Source organism: Bufo gargarizans, chromosome 7 (genome assembly GCF_014858855.1).
Source record: "Bufo gargarizans isolate SCDJY-AF-19 chromosome 7, ASM1485885v1, whole genome shotgun sequence".
Classification (NCBI taxonomy): Eukaryota; Metazoa; Chordata; class Amphibia; order Anura; family Bufonidae; genus Bufo; species Bufo gargarizans.
Window position 1 is genome coordinate 39,905,526 of NC_058086.1, and position 22,273 is coordinate 39,927,798.

Below are 22,273 nucleotides of genomic sequence, written 5' to 3' on the forward strand. Positions count from 1 at the left end.
ACCATGCTGCAGTATTTCAGTTATTATATGGCAGGCATGCTTCGGGTACAGAGACACATGGCGTAAACAGTGGATTTTTCGCAAACGGAATTGCACAGTGCTTACAGTAAAGGCAAAGTAGATGAGATTTTATATACCGGTAATCTCATATATACGCTGCAGAAAGTTTCTGCAACAAATTCCACATCTATCTTGACATTTTTTGTTTCTGCGTGGCTTTTCATGTGGTTTTTAGCAATCCAATTGAAATCAATGGGAGGGCTGAAAACCACATTAACCCCTTGACGATCAGCGCCGTATATGTACGGCACCTGCACTCCAGCTCCACAACCGCTGGGGGCCTGCTATTTCACACAGCAGACATCCAGGGTTAATGTCTGTAATCGGCAATAATGCCGAGCGCAGACGATTAGCCACACAGATGCCGTGGGAAATTGTGACCATGGCACCTGAGTCGGCTTTTCATTTTTTTTTTTATTAATTTAAAAATGAAATATAATTAGAAATAATAAAAAATAGTTAACTGTGTCCCAAAATGCCTGAACTAAATTAAAATATAAAAAATATTTATTCCATACAGCGAAAAAAAAAAATGTCACTTCACCTACTGAATAAAAAGTGATCAAAAAGTCATACATGCTCCAAAAAAAGGAGGCCTTAAACAGCTCCACAGACATAAAAATAAAAATGTTTTGAAGGTCAGAATATGACACTGAAAAAGGAAAAAAAAATATATATTTTTCCAAACATTCTTTTTTACAGTATTAAAACACAAAAAAAAAAAGTTTGTAAATGTGGTAACGTTGTAATAATACTGACCCGGAGAATAAAGGGAACAGGTCAGTTTTACTGCATAGTGAACACCGTAAAAACGGAACCGAATTGTGGGCAGAAAAATAAAAGTCATGGATCTGGAAAGGCAGGGCATAAAAAAACGGAAATGCAAAAATGGAAAATCCACATGGAATCTGCAACAAGAATGAACAGGTTGCTTTTTTATCCCTTCAAGATTTTGAATCTACAAGCAGGAAAAAAAAATCTTTATGACCTACAGTGCAGATTTCCTATTAAAAACAATGGGACACAGATGGAGATCGGATTTTGATGCGGAAAACTTGCCACAATCTGCAGTGTGAACGTGCATGTGTACACAGCATTAATGCAAGAATATCCACCTGATCTGGTGCAGATTTTGCCGCTGCAGATTTTCCCAGTGTGGAAAATTCACAGCAGACCCACCGCCACATGGTACAGAGGGGGTACTATGTGTAAGGGTACGACTGTACCTTGTGGCGGTGGGTCTGCTGTGAAGGTCAGTGGCCTATATCAATGCATGATTTTGGGATGATTTAAGTACCAGAAGGGCAGCCATCATGCCCTTGGAGTGTTTGGGGGGAATTGGGGTTGCTGGGGGCTAATACCAAGGCTTCCCAGACCTTCTGTACTATGGGGAGTCACTTCTACTGGTAATTGGTTGGCGACAGTCAAGCAAGTCTGTTTCCCTTTAATACATAAAAGCCCATGAAGTGCGTGGACTGGATTTACTCGATTATAGTCGCCTCCTGTGTGGTCATCGTGTCTCGGTAATGTCAGGGGGAAGGACGTCTTGATTCTAGATTCCATCTTGAGATGTCTAATGCATAGATAAGGAAGGTGTCTCCCACTGTGTCTGATATCCCCAGCTGTAGACAGCCCGTCTGTCTGGTACCCCTCGCCCCCCGACTGGTGCTCTACGTGGACTTGATAACCCCCATGATGGGACTGCTGAGGCTCTGCAAAGTGATCAGTCAGTAACTCTCTCCTCTTTAGGCATATGGCATTGCTTTTGGGAATATAACAACTTGAAAGGGGTCCCTGGCTCCGACTTAACCATTTATGACATCGGGCTGCAGACGGACTTCAGGGTCTATTTACAGCTGAGGGACACGTGGTTGGCGTTCAGTAAGTATTTCTGTAAAACTGAACAATGCATGTGACTTAAAGAAAGAAAAAATCCAACACGTCCTTGATTTACAGAATGTATTATACTCCAGAGCTGCATTCATTATTCTATAGACTTCAAACATTACATTTCCCAGCATTCCCTGCCTGTTCGGTGTCTGCTCAAAGTGTATATTCTTAGAAGTTTAGTCTTTACACAAGACATTGTACAATAATGTGATGGAGAAATAAATAACTGCATTATAGGAGTTCAGCTGTCAATGGTGAGTTATCTGACATGTGGACTGTCACAGCAAGAAGCAGGGGTGCAGCTCTGGAGTATAACACAGACTGTAACTCCGAAATCAGGACAGAATAAGTAATCTACGTACACAGTGACTCCACCAGCAGAATAGTGAGTGCAGCTCTGGCGTATAATACAGGATGTAACTCAGGATCAGTACAGGATAAGTAATGTATGTACACAGTGACTCCACCAGCAGAATACTGAGTGCAGCTCTGGAGTATAATAGAGGATGTAACTCGGGATCAGTACAGGATAAGTAATGTATGTACACAGTGACTCCACCAGCAGAATAGTGAGTGCAGCTCTGGAGTATAATACAGGATGTAACTCAGGATCAGTACAGGATAAGTAATGTAATGTATCTACACAGTGACTGCACCAGCAGAATAGTGAGTGCAGCTCTGGAGTATAATACAGGATGTAACTCAGGATAAGTAATGTACGTACACAGTGACTGCACCAGCAGAATAGTGAGTGCAGCTCTGGAGTATAATACAGGATGTAACTCAGGATCAGTACAGGATAAGTAATGGCTGTACACAGTGACTCCACCAGCAGAATAGTGAGTGCAGCTCTGGAGTATAATACAAGATGTAACTCAGGATCAGTACAGGATAAGTAATGTACGTACACAGTGACTGCACCAGCAGAATAGTGAGTGCAGCTCTGGAGTATAATACAGGATGTAACCCATGAACAATAGAAGATCAGTAATGTAAGACATTTACAAAGATAACAAAAAATGTTGCTTTGACCATGACATCGACCTGTCTGTTTTCTTCCCTAGTGATTATCCTCTGCATTGTTGAAGTTATCATCATCCTCATGTTGATCTTCTTAAGAAACCGAATCAGAATTGCCATAGCGCTCTTACAGGAGGGAAGCAGGTAATATCACCTGTACTGTCGTGTTCTGCCTTCAGGTAAGGTCTCATGTATGTGACTGCACCTGGAATTCATATCACGCGGATTGGAGCTACACGGACTGCTGTATAAAAATAGTACATAAAAAATGTGGCATGCTCCACTGGATGCTATAGGTTATTTTTGATTACGTGGAATTATGCAATACATTGTGCAGTACTGTCCTACACTTTGTACTGTATTTTGGCATCTCATTACCGAGCCATAGACACTTTCATAGGAACCATGCCACAATTTTAAAAAACCTATTGGAAGCAAATGAAAATACAGCTTTGGCCAATTGGTACAAGATGGATCCATTATACCGGTTTGGCTGAAGGCAGCAAGCAGCCACTAGAGGATGTAAAGTAGCTGGTGCTCATCTAGTCTATATTATTAGTCCAAGTGCTGCCAGAGGGGGGCGCTGTTTACTTACACATAGAATTTGACAGTAGGCAGATGTTAAGTAAATCCAGGGTGATCTTATGTACCTCTTTATTCTGCAGGGCTATCGGGTACATCATGTCAACCCTGTTTTATCCAATCATCACTTTCATCCTGATCGCCATATGCATCTCGTACTGGGCTGTCACCGCCGTGTATCCTTTTTATCACTTCAGTATACCACACGTTTTATAATCCAGGCCTGGCAGCTGGCGGCGAGCGTATGGAAATAATCACAGGCAATGATGAAATGTTTGCCCTTAACTCTGGGTACAAGCTTCCTGGCCACGTCCGGAGAGGCTGTATACAAAGTGATGGCCAATAGGAACCCTCTGTCAGTACGCCGGCACAGTGTGTGCACCTGAAGTAAGTCGTCCAGTAAAACCCCCCCATATCTCAGCTTCTAGTCCTGGAGGACGCTCCTTCTCCCCTCTCCTACAGCAGTGTGCCATTATAAGAAAACCTTTTATACCTTCACCTCTTCCAAATGTTTCCTATGGGAGACTGGTGTGCAGGCAGTCAGTGGGTGCACTTCTCCTGCCATGCGGGGTCTAGATGTTTGGATATGGATGATGTGGTCTGGGTGATGATTTCTAGGTGCTTTGGTTTAGGGGCTGTTGTCTAGGTGCCAGTGTCCTGGGGTCTGGATGTTGGAATATGGGTGATGTGGTCTGGGTGATTATCTCTAAGTGCTAGGGTCTGGGTGCTGATGCTGAGGGGGTGATGTCGGGGTGCTAGTTTGTTAGTCCTAAAGTCTCTGTGTTGTGGTCGTGGTGCAGGGGTCTGGATGTTGGGATATGGAGGATATGATCTGGCTGTTAAGGTCTGGATTATTATGTCTAAGTACCAGTGTTTGCATGCTGTGGTTTAGAGGCCGACAGGTCTGGGTTCTAGGTTTTGGGTGTTGTGATCTGAATTCTGGGTGCTGGTGAAGTCTGGGATCTGGTATCTTAGGTTATACATGAAGACGTAACTGTCAATGTTTTTTGGTACCGTTCATGTGCACTAGTCGTGACCCAAGGGTAGGTGGTGGTGTGTTTTATTTTTTTTTTTGGGGGGGGGGGGGGGGTGTTATGTTTATTGAGGTGTGAGGCATATGTGCATATTGAAAGGTGAAGCATGCAACTCTCCCTACTGTAAATACATGTCTCATAAGTGAGCGTGCACGCCCCGGTCTCGCTGCAGCACACCCTGCCCTCCCCAGCAGTTGTTAAACCTCTTTTCTATTTGTCCCTGTTATTTTCTAGACCTTCAATACGACTAATGTGACCAGGCTGTGTCCCGGGGCTCAGTGCACGTTTGCATTTTACGGGGGTGAAAGTTTCTACTATCAGTACATCCTGATCTTTCAGCTTTGTAACGTCTTTGTCTTTCTGTGGCTGGTGAACTTCTCCATCGCTCTGGGGCAGTGCACCCTGGCCGGGGCCTTCGCCTCCTACTACTGGGCTTTTAAGAAACCTGCAGACATCCCAACGTGTCCCCTTTTTTCATCCTTTGGGCGAGCAATAAGGTAAAGTACAGAGTAAAGAAGCCATGAAACAAGCAGAATCGTCCCTTATATTGCCTATAATCCAATTTGAGGATTCAGTATTAGGATAAGGCCTCATGCACACGACCGTTGTTGTGTTCCGTTCCGCAAAATGGGGTTCTGTGATCCGTGATCCGTTTTTGTTTCCGTGTGTCTTCCTTTATTTTTGGAGGACCACCAGACATAAAGGAATGTAAAAAAAAAAGTCTAAGATAGGTTTGCCATGCAAATGATAGGGAAAAAACGGACGCGGATGACAATATTGTGTGCCTCCGCGTTTTTTAGCGGTCCCATTGACTTGAACGGTTTTCCGCAAAAATAATAGGACAGGTCCTATTTTTTTGACGGACTGGAATCACGGACGCGGATGGCAAACGGTGCATTAGCCGAGTTTTCAACGGACCCATTCAAAATCAATGGGTCCGCAGAAAATCACGAAAAACTGCGCAACGGACACGGAATAAAACAACGGTCGTGGCATGAGGCCTAAATAAGTGATGTTACAGAGTCCTGCAGAGCTAGATGGACATTGTTATGCTGACAAAATTAAATCTCATGTCCAGCATAGAACTCTGTTTTACATAGAATAGAATTAATCCTGAGTTACAGCCTGTATTATGCTCCAAAGCAGCATTCACACTTCTGCTAGTTTCTGTTGGAATCCGTCAACAAGCTGACAACAGGCAAGCCATTAACAGATTATCTGGTCAGATGTCACTAATATGCTTCAGTTGGTTTAATATTATAAATAGCAGAATAAAAAAAAAAACCCTTAGAAAGTACATAATAATCCTGATCAAATATAATCCAAATTGTACCATCAACCTATGGGTTGGATCAGATTTCTTGATCACCACCATGTGGCCAGTAGAGACCTTCACTGCAATGAGTAAAATGCACAGATACGGCAATGGAATTGTATTATTTCTTTCTGAAAGAATTACACCAGCAAGATGACAACAGCAGTATTACATTTTTGCATACTAGGGCAAAGTCATAACCATGTATTACATCTGAACTCTATTCCAGTACAGTTGCACCCCCAAGTGGCTAGCAGCAGTACTACACTGTTTGTTGCCAACTTAGAGTATAACAATGAACTTATTATTACTTTTTAAAAAGTCTCCTGATATTTTAGAACCAATAGAGCTCATGTTGTACATTAGATAATTACAAAGGCAAATTTAGATATTGGTTGTTGCATGCGGAGTTCCCAACTCTGTGCCACTGACATCTCCTCCTTTTCAGATATCACACCGGATCGCTGGCGTTTGGCTCCCTCATCCTTGCTCTTGTACAGTTTATACGAATTATATTAGAATATTTAGACCATAAACTTAAAGGTAAGAGTCCATTTTCTGAGAATGGAAAGAATCTGCAACCGTTTTTATTGTTGATTTATTTAGGATTTTTATGAATAAATGTTTCTATATTCTCTGCTGTATTTACTAATATAAAAGCGACTGATACAATTTTGCAACAAAACATTCCGTCACTTTCCATGGCTCCCACCCATTAAACTGGAGCTCCTGCCTACCATATCTACTTACTTGTATTGTGCTCCCAATGGCATTTAGGCCTCGTTCACACCAGCGTTCAGCCTTTCCGTTCTCCTGCTCCGTTATAAGAGCAGGAGAACGGAAAGGACGGATTGGGCACATAACTGAGGCGAGCGGAGCCTACGGACCCCATAGACTATAATGGGGTCCGTTAGGTTTACGCTCAGAAGATGATTTTGGAGCAGAGACAAAAGTCCTGCCATCAGCTGCTCCCCTAGTGCCATCAGCTGCCCCCCCCCCCCCCGATGCCACCAGCTCTCCCCCCCCCCAGGTGCCACCAGCTCCCCCCCCCGGTGCCACCAGCTTCCCCCCCCCCCCGGTGCCACCAGCTTCCCCCCCCCCCTTGGTGCCACCAGTCTCCCCCCCCTTGGTGCCACCGGCCGCCCCCCCCCCTCCCCCCGTGCCACCAGCCACCACCCCCGGTGCCACCAGCTGCCCCCCCCCCCGCCCAGTGCAACCAGCTTTCCCCCCGCCGGTGCCACCAGCTGCCCCCCTGTGCCACCAGCTGCCGCTCCCCCCACTGCCATCAGCTGCCCCCACCGTGCCACAAGCTGCCCCCCCAGTGCCACCAGCTTGCCCCCCAGTGCCACCACCTAGCCATGTCCCCAGTGACAGTACTTACTTTTCCTGTAGGGGCGCCGCTCCACAGCTCCTCCATCTTCGTCGTCCTGACGTCACACAGTATCGGGTCATAGTGCACGCTTATGTGCACTATGACCTGACGATATGTCAGGAAGAAAGTGCGGTGCGGGCCGGCGGGAGACCACAGAGCAGTAAGTAATAGCAAGCGCTTCACTCCCGCTCCGTGGTCACATGACACAAATGAATCCTCGATGCAAAAAAATTTAATTGAGGAATTTTTTGTCGAATTAATCGTTTCAGCCCTATTGTCATGATTCTCATTTTTTACATCAATCGTGACATACCGGTAACCCCTAGAATACCAGTTGTAACCATCCCTAAAGAATGTGCCCCTTGGGTCCATGGTGGTGAAGTGGTTAATGGTAATATCCCTGGTGATGACAGGTATGGTGGTGTCATGGGGAGGTGCACACGGAGCAGTTCTGTTTGATTGTAATATGATTTTATCTTTTCCTTGCAGCGTCCCAGAACTCCTTTGCCAGGTTCTTATTGTGCTGCCTGAAATGCTGCTTTTGGTGCCTGGAAAAGTTCATAAAGTTTATAAACAGGAACGCATACATCATGGTGAGGACGTAGGACCGTATGTGATCACATTCCCTAATACCACTGCTGGAATCGCTGTGACTGATCCCATCATAGAACAGGGAAGCCGGGGCAGTTCACATTCATCGCTGTTACTCGAGATTGCAAACCACGTTGTGTCCATCATAAAGTATCTGACTGTGCTCTTTAGGCTGGGTTCACATCTGCGCTGTGAGCTCCGGCAGGCTGTTCTGGCAGAGTTCACCGTATCTGCTGGATACCACTCTGCACCGCCAGATCCCGTTCACTGTAATGGGATCTGGTGGTAATCCGGCTGATTTACATGCCGACTTTTGTCAGGACAAAAAATGTTGCGTGTAGCATTTTTTTGCATGTACGCCGGATACAGCGACCAGATTACAGTGCCGGCGTTCACAATGCAAATGCGAACCGGGCCTCATTGTGGTGGCAAGGTTGCCTACGACTTCCTTAGAGAAACAGTCAAGGTCACGTTGCTGTAATTCTGCAGTATTGTGCACATGAAACTAAACGCTTATCACCAATAGAGGGATAGATGGGGTATAATCCGATCAGAATAGAGGCACTTGGGTGGATACCAACAATATTGAAGGGATTGTCCAAGTGTTTAATGCTCAGCATAGGTCATCGGTATGTCGCTGGTGGGCGTCCGATAAAGGGCAACCCCGCTGATCAGCTGTTTGAAGAGGTTGCAGTGCTCCGGTGAGCGCAGTGGCCCCCTCGCAGTTTACCAAGCACAGCCCCAATGGATAGTGTCTGTTCTTGGTATTGCAGCTCGGCCTCATTCACGTGAACGGGACTGAGCTGCACATAGGCCATGTGAACGATGGACGTGATGTCAGTGGCCGGAGCACTCAGAGCCCCACAATCTTTTCAAACATCTGATCAGTTGGGGGTGCTGGGAGTCGGACCACCACCGATCAGATACTAGGTCATCAGTATTAAACACTTGGACAAACTTTTTATTAATCTTCCCAAGCCAACCCATGGCATACCCATGCACTCTATACACTGGGGGCTGCTGACACAGCCTGAAGAGACACAACCAGAATACAAAACGAATGCACCTTGAGAATAAACAGTCTACAGTGAGCTCGACAGCTCCCCCCAGTGGTGAATGCAGCAGCCAGCATATTATCTCTTGGATCAATGTCTATTCAGCACTGACTTTTGAACTGATTGTGTATTTACTCGCCGTGCACCTCCTGGGAGTTAGATCGAGCTGATTGCACAGGTTTTCTATTGCAGATTGCCATCTATGGAAAAAACTTCTGTACTTCCGCTAAGGATGCATTCTTTCTATTGATGAGGAATGTCGTGCGGTACGTGTCAGCAACTACTATACTGAACCTAATTATTGTATGCAGATTACAGAGGACCTCCACCCGACACCATTCAAGTTGGAATGCACTTAACCCTCTCAGTTATTATCATAGAAATCCATCATAGAAAGCTGCGGCCTGTGCTGCTGTATGCAGGATCACCAGCGTATAATGCGGAGTAGCATCACACTTGTGGCTCTGTAGGGCTGTGGGGTCAAAACTTTTTTTCCTGGCCCTGCAGAGACACCGTTTTGTTAGGAGAAGAACATTTCTGGGTCCTTTTCTCCTCTTCTTGGGAGGAAATAGAGAGAGAGAGTTCATAAAAAACCATTTAAACAACGTATTGTGCATCAATAAGATTGCCATACAGTACCAGCGACCTTCACTGCCCAAACAGTATTAGGCCTCATGCACACAACCGTTGTGTGTTTTGCGGTCCGCAAATTGTGGATCCGCAAAACACGGATGGCGTCCGTGTGCATTCCGCCATTTGCGGAAAGGCACGGACAGCCATTGATATAACTGTCTATTCTTTTTTCGCAAAACGGACAAGAATATGACAGGTTATATATTTATTTTTTTTGCGGACCACGGAACAGAGCAACGGATGCGGACAGCACACGGAGTGCTGTCCGCATCTTTTGCGGCCCCATTGAAGTGAATGGGTCCACATCCGAGCCGCAAAAACTGCGGCTTGGATGCGGACCAAAACAACTGTTCGTGTGCATGAGGCCTTATACAGTACTTAGATAATACTAACATACAGTGCTTATAACTAATACCACCATACAGTCTCTAAATTACACCACCATACAATGCCTAAGTATTATCACCATGCAGTACCTAAATAGTACCACCATACGGTGCTTACATAATGCAACTATTCAGTGTGTAAGTAATATCACCACACATTGTCTGAATAATGCCACCATACAGCACCTAAATAATATCATACACTGCCTAAACAATATTACTAAACAATAATACCACCCTAAGTACGTAAATAATACCACCATACAGTGGCTAGATAGTACCACCATACATTGCCTAAATAATACCACTATACAGTCTCTAATTAATTAATATCACCATACACTGCCTGAATTATACCAACATAGAGTACCTAAATAATACCATAATGCATTGCATAAGTAATTTCGCCATACAGTGCCTAATTAATATCACCGCTACCTGTATAATTAGCCTTACAATAATGCGGTAGAGTCCTAATGAATATCCTGAATCCTGCTGAGCCTTTCTTCTGGTCCAGACTCATTGGTACTGGGCAGATGACCGCTGGAGGTCAGCCGGTCAGGATGTGGTGACTGTGGGGGGGAGGGGGGAGGTGTGATCCACCATGAAATAATCAATGTATGTACACACAGACGACTGTTCTGACCCTTCACTTGTGTTATTTCGGCCTCCGCAGAGTTGCTGTTCTGGACAAGGTAACCGATTTCTTGCTCTTTCTTGGGAAGATTCTTGTTGCGGGCTCTGTTGGTAAGTGACTGATATCCTTACACGTATTTCCTACACAATGGGATTTATAGACCTTTTATAGTATTTTATTGTAAACAGACAAAACTAGTGGCTGAAGCATGTCCACCTCACAGTGCTTTATATATACCGTTATCCAGGTGTCCTCGCTTTTTTCTTCTTCACAAGAAAAATACCTGTCATTACGGATGAAGCTCCCTCGCTGAATTACTACTGGGTGCCTCTCCTGGTAAATAATTATACTTTTCTAAAATGACATGATGTTATATAAAAATACATTCCCCTTTTTCCAGCATTCAGACAGAACTCTTTTTTTTTTTCTTATAGAGAGCCCCAAATCCCCTGCATAAACATAGTTAAAGGGGTTGTCCGAGTTATGGAAAAAAAAAAATATATAGCACTGTAAATCTGATGGGTAGCAATATATACAGTGGAGGAAATAATTATTTGACCCCTCACTGATTTTGTAAGTTTGTCCAATGACAAAGAAATGAAAAGTCTCAGAACAGTATCATTTCAATGGTAGGTTTATTGTAACAGTGGCAGATAGCACATCAAAAGGAAAATCGAATAAATAACTTTAACCCCTTAGGGACCCATGACGTATCGGTACGGCATGTTTCCCGAATCCTTAAGGACCCATGACGTACCGGTACGTCATGGCTTCAATTCGCGATTCCGGCGCCGCGGGGGTTAATCGGAACGGGATGCCGGCTGAAATCATTCAGCCGGCATCCCGTAACAACGCAGGGGGGGGTCATTTGACCCCCCCGTATAGACGATCGCAGAAAACCGCAGGTCCATTCAGACCTGCGGTTTTCTGCGTTTCCGGTCCATTCGGGTGTGCTGTGACCCGATGAACCGGAAAAAGACTGCGATCGGTGGCGTAATTTTACACCACCAATCGCAGTCCGAGGATTTGAGGAGGCGGTGCTGGCCCTGGTGCTGAACACTGCTGTCCAGGGTGCTGATTGGTGCAGGGGAGAGAGGCGCGAGATTCAAACTTCCTGCGCTCCTCTCTCCCCTCCTCTTCCTGTCCAGCACCCTGACCGTGCAGCATCGTCCAGCACCAGCTCCTGTGTCCCCCTAATCGGCATCCATCACCCTCCTGCACCCATCGCCACTCAGGTAGGTTAGGGTCAGTGAGGGAGAGGCACCATTAGGAAGGGAAAGAAGGGAAAAGTTAGTTAGGAAAAAAAAAAAAAAAAAGAACTTTTACACAAAACTTTTTTGATCCATCTATCAGACCCCAGAGCCCCCCCTGCCACTTGCCCCCCCCTACCAGCCCCCCACCACCACCAGCCCCCCCCACCCCCCCACCCATCCCCCCACCAGCCCTCCCCCAGCCTCCCCCCCCCCTCACCACTAGCCCCCTTACCACCACTTTTTTTTTTTTTTTCTGCGTTCGCTGACTGGTCGGCACTTTAGCGTCCGTCCACTGTTAGCGCATCGCCTGCCCCACCGCTGATCAGCGTTGTACCGCTGATCAGCAACTTTGAACTTTTTTTTTTTTTTTTTCCTAACACTTGCCCCTTTATTTTCCTTTTTTTAGTACGCGAACACCCGTTGCCCCCACACACACACGCACATATAATAAAGGTTTCCACACACGCACACCTACACGCACACACACCCATGGCCCGCCGGGTGTTCTCGGCCGAGGAGGCATACGCCCAGATTGCCTCCGACTCCGAGAGCCCCAGTGAGGATGAGGATGACCCCACATTCCTTCTGTCATCCGCATCCTCCTCATCATCATCGGATGACGATGAGCCACCAAGGCGGCGGAGACGCCGCCAGGCGGAGCCAGGGGCCACACATGCTAGGGATCCTGTGGCCCACCCTAGTACGAGCCGCCCTGGGGTTCGTACTGGTTTCCCGGCCCACCAAATAAGTTCACCGGAGCCCCCTGCCGATGAACTTAGCTGGTGTCCCCCAGTGGACTTTGAGCCTGAGATTCCGGATTTCGCTGGCAATCCTGGAATCCAGATTCCCACAGTGGGGTTTACTGAAATATACTTTTTTAGTTTTTTTTTCAGTAACCCACTGGTGAATTTGATGGTGGAGCAGACGAATCTGTACGCCCAACAGTTCGTCGCTCAAAACCCAGGCTCATTTTTGGCTAGACCCGGTGGCTGGACGCCGGTCAGTGCAGCCGAAATGAGGACATTTTGGGGCCTCGTGCTGCATATGGGTCTAGTCCAAAAACCCAGTGTCAGGCAATACTGGAGTGGGGACGTCCTATACCAGACCCCACTGTACAGTATGGTCATGACACGTCCCCGGTTTGAGGCCATCCGGAAATGTCTGCATTATTCCGATAATGCAGCATGTCCACCCCGAGGTGATCCTGCCTATGACCGGCTGTATAAGATACGGCCGGTCATCGATCACTTTGGGGCCACATTTCAGCAGGCCTACGTACCTGGAAGGGAGGTCGCGGTTGATGAGTCTCTCGTTGCGTTCAAGGGGAGACTCAGTTTCCGCCAATACATTCCCACAAAGCGGGCGAGGTATGGCGTGAAGCTATACAAAATTTGTGAGAGTACCTCAGGGTACACTTACAAATTTCGTGTGTACGAGGGGCGAGATTCCCGTATTCAACCCCCAGAATGTCCCCCCACTCTGGGTGTTAGCGGGAAACTCGTGTGGGACCTTATGCACCCACTGCTGGATAAGGGTTACCACTTGTACGTGGATAACTTTTATACCAGCATTCCCTTGTTCAGGTCCCTTGCCGCCAGATCCACGTTCGCTTGTGGGACCGTGCGGAAAAATCAGCGCGGCCTCCCTGCCCACCCCCTCCAGGTACCTATCCCCAGGGGTGAGACCCGTGCCCTTACCAGTGGAAACCTGTTGCTGGTCAGGTATAAGGACAAGAGGGATGTCCTTATGCTGTCCACAATCCACGGTAACAGCACCACCCCAGTCCCTGTGCGAGGTACCGCGGCAACGGTCCTCAAGCCCGATTGTATCGTCGACTACAATCGGTATATGGGAGGAGTTGATCTCTCTGATCAAGTCCTCACGCCATATAATGCCATGCGCAAAACCCGGGCATGGTACAAAAAAGTTACGGTCTACATGGTGCAGGTTGCCATGTACAACTCTTTTGTACTATCCCGAAGCGCTGGCAGCACAGGGACATTCCTCCAATTCTATGAGGCAGTCCTCAAAGACCTGATCTTTTCGGACCGGGAAAGAGCAGGCCGGAGTACCTCGGGAACTGGAGGCGCCCGGATCGTCCCTGGCCAACACTTTCCAGGTGTGGTCCCCCATACTGGAAAGAAGGGACGAACCCAAAAAAGATGCAGAGTGTGTCACAAGAGGGGGATACGGAAGGACACCACCACTCAATGTGACACGTGCCCCGATCATCCGGGCCTCTGCGTTATCGATTGCTTCAGGGAGTATCACACTTCCATGGAGTACTAAATTTTTATAATCCCCAACAGTCCACTAGAGAACATAAAACACTATGGCTCTTAGACTTTGGAGACACAGAAACAATTTTTTTTCCCCAAAAAAATATTAGTTTTAGAGCAGGCATCCTCAAACTGCGGCCCTCCAGATGTTGTAAAACTATAACTCCCAGCATGCCCAGACAACCTACAGCCATCAGCAGGGCATGGTGGGAATTGTAGTTTTACAACATCTGGAGGGCCGCAGTTTTTAGGATGCCTGCTTAGTGTCTCCAAAGTCTGAGAGCCATACATATTGGGCATCGTCGCGTGCGTAAAAGTCGTCGCTATAAAAATAACATTTGACCAAACGCCTCGAATGAACGGTGTTAAAAATATAAAACAAAAACAGTGCCAAAACACCCATTTTTGGGCAAAATTTCAATTTGAATCCCTTTTGCCGGTAATAAAGCAAGGGTTAACAGCCAAACAAAACTCAATATTTATGGCCCTGATTCTGTAGTTTGCAGAAACACCCCATATGTGGTCGTAAATGGCTATATAGCCGCACGGCAGGGCATAGAACGAAGGGAACTCCATACGGTTTCTGGAAGGCAGATTTTGATGGACAGTTTTTTTTTTGACACCATGTCCCATTAGAAGCCCCCCCTGATGTAGCCTAGACTAGAAACTCCAAAAAAGTGACCCCATCTAAGAAACTACACCCCTCAAGGTATTCAAAAGTTACTTTACAAACTATGTTAACCCTTTAGGTGTTCCACAAAACTAAATAGCGAATGTAGAAATTTTTTAGAATTTAATTTTTTTGTTACATTGCCTCAAAAAAGAGTAATATAGAGCAACCAAAAATCATATTTACCCCTAAAATAGTCCCAAAACAACAACCACCTTATCCTGTAGTTTCCTAGATGGGGTCACTTTTATGGAGTTTCTACTCTAGGGGTGCATCAGGGGGCTTGAAAGGGTACATGGTGTAAATAAACCAGTCCAGCAAAATCTGCCTTCCAAAAACCGTATGGCGTTCCCCTTCTTCTATGTCCTGCCGTTTGGCCAAACAGTAGTTTACGACCACATATGGGGTGTTTCTGCAAACTACAGAATCAGGGCAACCCATTTTGAGTTTTGTTTGGCAGTTAACCCTTGTTTTACTCCTGGAAAAAATTGATTATATTGGAAAATTTTCCAAAAAATAGAAATTTCTAAATTGTTTCTCCATCTGCCATTAACTCTTGTGGAACACCTAAAGGGTTAACAAAGTTTGTAAACCCAGTTTTGAATACCTTGAGGGGTGTACTTTCTTAGATGGAGTCACTTTTTTGAAATTTCTATTCTAGGGGTGCAACAGGGGGCTTCAAATGGGACATGGTATAAACAAAACCAGTCCTGCAAAATCTGCCTTCCAAAACCCATATGGTGTTCCCCTCCTTCTATGTCCTCCCGTTTGGCCAAACAGTAGTTTACGACCACATATGGGGTGTTTCTGCAAACTACAGAATCAGGGCAACCCATTTTGAGTTTTGTTTGGCAGTTAACCCTTGTTTTACTCCTGGAAAAAATTGATTATATTGGAAAATTTTCCAAAAAATAGAAATTTCTAAATTGTTTCTCCATCTGCCATTAACTCTTGTGGAACACCTAAAGGGTTAACAAAGTTTGTAAACCCAGTTTTGAATACCTTGAGGGGTGTACTTTCTTAGATGGAGTCACTTTTTTGAAATTTCTATTCTAGGGGTGCAACAGGGGGCTTCAAATGGGACATGGTATAAACAAAACCAGTCCTGCAAAATCTGCCTTCCAAAACCCATATGGCGTTCCCCTCCTTCTATGTCCTCCCGTTTGGCCAAACAGTAGTTTACGACCACATATGGGGTGTTTCTGCAAACTACAGAATCAGGGCAACCCATTTTGAGTTTTGTTTGGCAGTTAACCCTTGTTTTACTCCTGGAAAAAATTGATTATATTGGAAAATTTTCCAAAAAATAGAAATTTCTAAATTGTTTCTCCATCTGCCATTAACTCTTGTGGAACACCTAAAGGGTTAACAAAGTTTGTAAACCCAGTTTTGAATACCTTGAGGGGTGTACTTTCTTAGATGGAGTCACTTTTTTGAAATTTCTATTCTAGGGGTGCAACAGGGGGCTTCAAATGGGACATGGTATAAACAAAACCAGTCCTGCAAAATCTGCCTTCCAAAACCCATATGGTGTTCCCCTCCTTCTATGTCCTGCCGTTTGGCCAAACAGTAGTTTACGACCACATATGGGGTGTTTCTGCAAACTACAGAATCAGGGCAACCCATTTTGAGTTTTGTTTGGCAGTTAACCCTTGTTTTACTCCTGGAAAAAATTGATTATATTGGAAAATTTTCCCAAAAATAGAAATTTCTAAATTGTTTCTCCATCTGCCATTAACTCTTGTGGAAGACCTAAAGGGTTAATAAAGTTTGAAAAAACAGTTTTGAATACCTTGAGGGGTGTAGTTTCTAGAATGGGGTCATTTTTGGGAGGTTTCTATTATCTAAGCCTCACAATATGACTGCAAACCTGAACTGGTCCATAAAAAGTGGGATTTTGAAGATTTCTGAAAAATTTCAAAATTTGCTTCTAAACTTCTAAGCCTTGTAACATCCCCAAAAAATAAAATATCATTCCCAAAATGCTACACACATGAAGTAGACATATGGGGAATGTAAAGCCATCACAATTTTTGGGGGTATTACTATGTATTACAGAAGTAGAGAAACTGAAACTTTGAAATTTGCTAATTTTTCAAAAAAAATTGTAAAATTTTATTTTTTGGTGCAAAAAAATTAACTTTTTTGACCCAATTTTAGCAGTGTCATGAAGTACAATATGTGACGAAAAAACAATCTCAGAACGGCCTGGGTAAGTCAAAGCGTTTTAAAGTTATGAGCACTTAAAGGGACACTGGTCAGATTTGCAAAAAATGGCCAAGTCCTTAAGGTGAAATAGGGCTGAGTCCTTAAGGGGTTAAATAAAAGATAGCAACTGATTTGCATTTCATTGAGTGAAATAAGTATTTGAACCCCTACCAACCATTAAGAGTTCTGGCTCCCACAGAGTGGTTAGACACTTCTACTCAATTAGTCACCCTCATTAAGGACACCTGTCTTAACTAGTCACCTGTATAAAAGACACCTGTCCACAGAATCAATCAATCAAGCAGACTCCAAACTCTCCAACATGGGAAAGACCAAAGAGCTGTCCAAGGATGTCAGAGACAAAATTGTAGACCTGCACAAGGCTGGAATGGGCTACAAAACCATTAGCAAGAAGCTGGGAGAGAAGGTGACAACTGTTGGTGCGATTGTTCGAAAATGGAAGGAGCACAAAATGACCATCAATCGACCTCGCTCTGGGGCTCCACGCAAGATCTCACCTCGTGGGGTGTCAATGGTTCTGAGAAAGGTGAAAAAGCATCCTAGAACTACACGGGAGGAGTTAGTTAATGACCTCAAATTAGCAGGGACCACAGTCACCAAGAAAACCATTGGAAACACATTACACCGCAATGGATTAAAATCCTGCAGGGCTCGCAAGGTCCCCCTGCTCAGGAAGGCACATGTGCAGGCCCGTCTGAAGTTTGCCAATGAACACCTGAATGATTCAGAGAGTGACTGGGAGAAGGTGCTGTGGTCTGATGAGACCAAAATAGAGCTCTTTGGCATTAACTCAACTCGCTGTGTTTGGAGGAAGAAAAATGCTGTCTATGACCCCCAAAACACCGTCCCCACCGTCAAGCATGGGGGTGGAAACATTTTGCTTTGGGGGTGTTTTTCTGCTAAGGGCACAGGACAACTTATTCGCATAAACGGGAAAATGGACGGAGCCATGTATCGTGAAATCCTGAGCGACAACCTCCTTCCCTCTGCCAGGAAACTGAAAATGGGTCGTGGATGGGTGTTCCAGCACGACAATGACCCAAAACATACAGCAAAGGCAACAAAGGAGTGGCTCAAGAAGAAGCACATTAAGGTCATGGAGTGGCCTAGTCAGTCTCCGGACCTTAATCCAATCGAAAACCTATGGAGGGAGCTCAAGCTCAGAGTTGCACAGAGACAGCCTCGAAACCTTAGGGATTTAGAGATGATCTGCAAAGAGGAGTGGACCAACATTCCTCCTAAAATGTGCGCAAACTTGGTCATCAATTACAAGAAACGTTTGACCTCTGTGCTTGCAAACAAGGGTTTTTCCACCAAGTATTAAGTCTTTTTTTGTTAGAGGGTTCAAATACTTATTTCACTCAATGAAATGCAAATCAGTTGCTATCTTTTATTTAAAGTTATTTTTTCAATTTTCCTTTTGATGTGCTATCTGCCACTGTTACAATAAACCTACCATTGAAATGATACTGTTCTGAGACTTTTCATTTCTTTGTCATTGGACAAACTTACAAAATCAGTGAGGGGTCAAATAATTATTTCCTCCACTGTAACTAAGCTAAGCAAGTTTTCGGTAAAAAAAAAATATTTCCTCATTTCCCTGGTTCTCTTTGACTCTTTGTTTATCTGCAATAACAACAATCTCAGCCCCTCTCTGCAAAGGGAGTGAATACAAGTGCTGCCCTGAGCGACATGTCTGCCTGCTGGGAGACTCAGCAGCATCTTGTATATGTAGGACTACAAGTCCCAGCTGTACAATGACACTGCTGATACACACTCACACAGGATCTTCCCCCTACCTGTTCTTGTGCAGAACTCCTCTAGTCTGTGAGCTCCTGTGCCCAGCATTTGTCTCCTCGCTGCCTGCAGCTACTCAGTAAAGCCTTCATCCCTGAGTCTGTGCATCTTAAGGGGTTAAGAATCCAGGGAGAGAGCAGACAGCAGCAGACGGCTAGTGACATCTAGTGTACAGACACATATCTGCTCTCTGCGGCTTGTGCACGAATAATTATCAGAGCAGGGAAAGAAGCTGACATCACGGGTCATGTGACCCTCGGTGAAATCTGATAAACCACCAACTGGAGAAAAAGTATTTGAATTGTAAAGTCCTTTCATTTGCCTAATTAGAAACATACAAAGAACAAAAAAATAACTCGGACAACCCCTTTAAATTTGAAAATTCTGACTTCCTGCAGCCACCACTAGGGGGAGCATAGGATCTCAAGACATACTGCATAAATATATGTAATTCTTTAATAAAACAGCTCCCACTAGTGGTGGCTGCAGGTGGTCAGAATTTTAGCATTTATTAACAGGGGGTTTGAAGCTATGTATCAGAAAAACGGAGTGCATAATTTGAAATTGTTTAGAAAGATGATCTCTTATCTATTGTTTTGGAATCATTCGTTTAATACTTTTCTTATTGTTCCCCACAGACGGTGATCATCGGATCGTATCTCATTGCACATGGATTCTTCAGTGTCTACGCAATGTGTGTGGATACGCTTTTCCTGTGTTTCTGTAAGTATTGCGTGTTTTTTTGTATTTCTGATGTTATTCCCGTTCATCTCTTGATTCTGGGAGGAGTCTTCTCCTCTGCCCTCTGACGCCCCCAGCTGAGTAACGTGTTACATATGATCCGATCACGGAGAATGAAACAAAATTTCAGCAAGCATCCATTGAGCTCTTAGGATGATGTGGGTATTGTGTATTGTAATTTTCTCCTATGTATTTCAATTTCAGCAATTATCCCTTTTTGTATTTACATTTCTCCGTTTTCAAGATCTCTGCTTGCTACGAGTGAGTGGAAACAGAAACTGCAATCACGTCCTTTTAGTGGGCTGCTTTTATAAATGCATGCCTCCTGCACAGACGCGCCCTGGCCACCCAGCTGTGCAGGGTTGGAACTGTGCTGAAGTTTCCTGCACAGAGGTGGGGTCTGGGGTGGCAAGGGGGTCCGCTGTGTAAAGGAAAATCAGTGCAGGTCCGCGGCACTAAAGGTCCCCTTACATGGGAAGACAGAGCAGCAGATTGTCAGGAAGGAAGCTTTCCTTACCGACAATCTGCTGCTCGCTGTTGGAGGAGACCACTGCCTTTACATGCAGTGATCTCCTCCACAGTATGGGGAGGAGCCATCGCTCTTCCCCATACTGACTCCTTGTTTGCCAGCAGCAGATCGTGTTTACACGGGACAATCTGCTGCCAGCAGAAGGTGATTTTTGTGTGTACAACCAATCAGATTACCCAATGAGCATTTTGCTCGTTCATCGGGTAATCGGCAGTACATTTATACCGCCATATAATCACTGCATTCCTATATCTTTAGGATTCTTGGCCCTTGTAAAGGGACCTTAAATCAGCACTGCAGCCATTTCATTGTCAGCCTACTTCATTGTCAGCCGTGGTGGAGACCCTTAGGTCGGACCCCCACCAATCTTAAAGTGATGCCATATCCCATGAAACAAGAATACCACGGAGTATACCAGGATTGGGTGCCTTTTTAATTAGTCCCTTCCTAATGAAGGAATCATACTCGCCTGCTCCCCATCACTCTGGTCCAGCATCCTAGCTTCGTTTGGCGATCTACAAGTCCCGGCAGGGGTACAGACGGGGTCATGTGCACCACTGCAGCCAATGAGTGGCCTCATCGGTAACGTGTCCCCCCACTTCTGATTCACGTGCCGCTTGGGGACACATCACAGCTGATGCCAGTCATTGACTGCAGCTGCACATGTGACCCATTCTGTACCCCAGGCAGAAGTGAACAAGCCGGAGACCGGAGCCAGGACACAGGACCAGAGCTGCAGGGAGCAGGTGAATCGGATCCTTTCTTTAGGTATCGCACAAGGTCCTAATAATTAAAAAGGCACCCAATCCTGGAATACTCCGTGTAAGGCAAGTTTTTTCAGCTTTTGCATGTAAACCATGATCGTTCCTATTCACTGGTAGCAAGCAGAGTTCTAACAGCGAGGAACTGAAACACAAAAAATATTAGAAAAATGCAGAACTTTCTATTTATCAGCAGTCAAACTTTATTGGAAAGGACTGGAGAGAAAAGCGTGTTAGGTGCGGACTCTAGAGCTGACTGCAGGAGGCTGTCACATTTTTCTTATTTTCCCACTGCTTGTTCTCAGCTTTCCTTCAGCATGTGCGATGATCTGCTTACTGGGGGTTCATTTTCACTTGATTAAAATAATCTGCAGAAACATGGGCTGATTTACTAACACAAGCCTAAAGCTGGCCTGATATGACAATTGGGCCTGGGTAAGCTCAGAGCTGAACCCGGACATACCCATAATTTCACCCAGGCAGCCCCCCTGATTTCATGCTCCGATGCTCTCCCTTGCCCTGAGCTGGATCGCGCAGGACAAGGGCTCTTTTATTTACAATAACACACTGCCAGGCGGAGGCTTCCACCAACCAGTGTGTTTGGTGATGTCACCGGCTCTGATGGGCGGGCTTTAGCGCTGCCCTAGCCCTTTTACAGGCTAGGGCAGCGCTAAAGCCCGCCTATCAGTGCCGGTGATGTCACTGGGCTCACTGCTGGGCGGAAGCCTCCGCCTGGCAGCCCTAAGGAGAGCCCTGGTACGTCACTGGAACTCCAGAAAATGCCTTGCGCAGGGCAAAGGAGAGCATAGGAGCATTTCATGCTCCGATGCTCGTCAGGGGGGCTGCCTGGGTGAAAATGGGCATATGTCTGGGATCAGCTCTGAACCCAGAAACCCCTTTAAGGCTTAAAGACTGTAGACACCTTTGGGGCATCCCATCATCTGAGAGCTCATGTGTAGCTCTTATCTCTGGTCTCCTGAACTCATAGCCCAAGTCTTATCAAACTGATAACCACTTATTTTAAGCCATATTCTTATGAAGTCAGGAGATCAGAAATCAGAGCTACACATGAGCCTATCTTGACAGATTGCAAACAGACTGATTGTTAAACCTTGTATCCCAGAAACGGCTGAATATTTATAATAAGGACCAACTGAAAAAATTATTTTTAGCCTAAAATGAAATCATAAAAAAGGGGGAGATTTATCAAGACAAGCGCTTAAGCGCTTTCTGCTCCATTCTTGATATCCACTACACTGTCTGAGGATGCACCACATTTATGATGAAGCGCAGGCCTCATCGTAAATTAGGTGCATCCTTAGGCAATCCGTGTGCCTAAACAGAAATCTAGGACAACTCAGAGCTGCCCTAGATTTCTGTCTTCATTTGCTCAAAAAGCTGTCATCATAAATGAACATAAATTTGTCAGGGTGGCTGTC

The 22,273-nt window shown here is 45.3% G+C and overlaps 1 protein-coding gene across 1 annotated transcript in view; it reads left to right on the forward strand.

Annotated features, from left to right (window-relative positions):
* The window catches only part of SLC44A5 (solute carrier family 44 member 5), an 81,175-nt gene that overhangs the window by 48,930 nt on the left and 9,972 nt on the right, over positions 1–22,273 (forward strand). Inside the window, 12 exon segments of the mRNA XM_044302287.1 lie at positions 1,810–1,941; positions 3,015–3,114; positions 3,636–3,728; positions 3,851–3,896; positions 3,898–3,939; positions 4,821–5,083; positions 6,350–6,444; positions 7,763–7,866; positions 9,112–9,185; positions 10,615–10,685; positions 10,823–10,911; positions 19,442–19,526. Of these exon segments, the coding sequence (XP_044158222.1) occupies positions 1,810–1,941; positions 3,015–3,114; positions 3,636–3,728; positions 3,851–3,896; positions 3,898–3,939; positions 4,821–5,083; positions 6,350–6,444; positions 7,763–7,866; positions 9,112–9,185; positions 10,615–10,685; positions 10,823–10,911; positions 19,442–19,526 (1,194 nt within the window).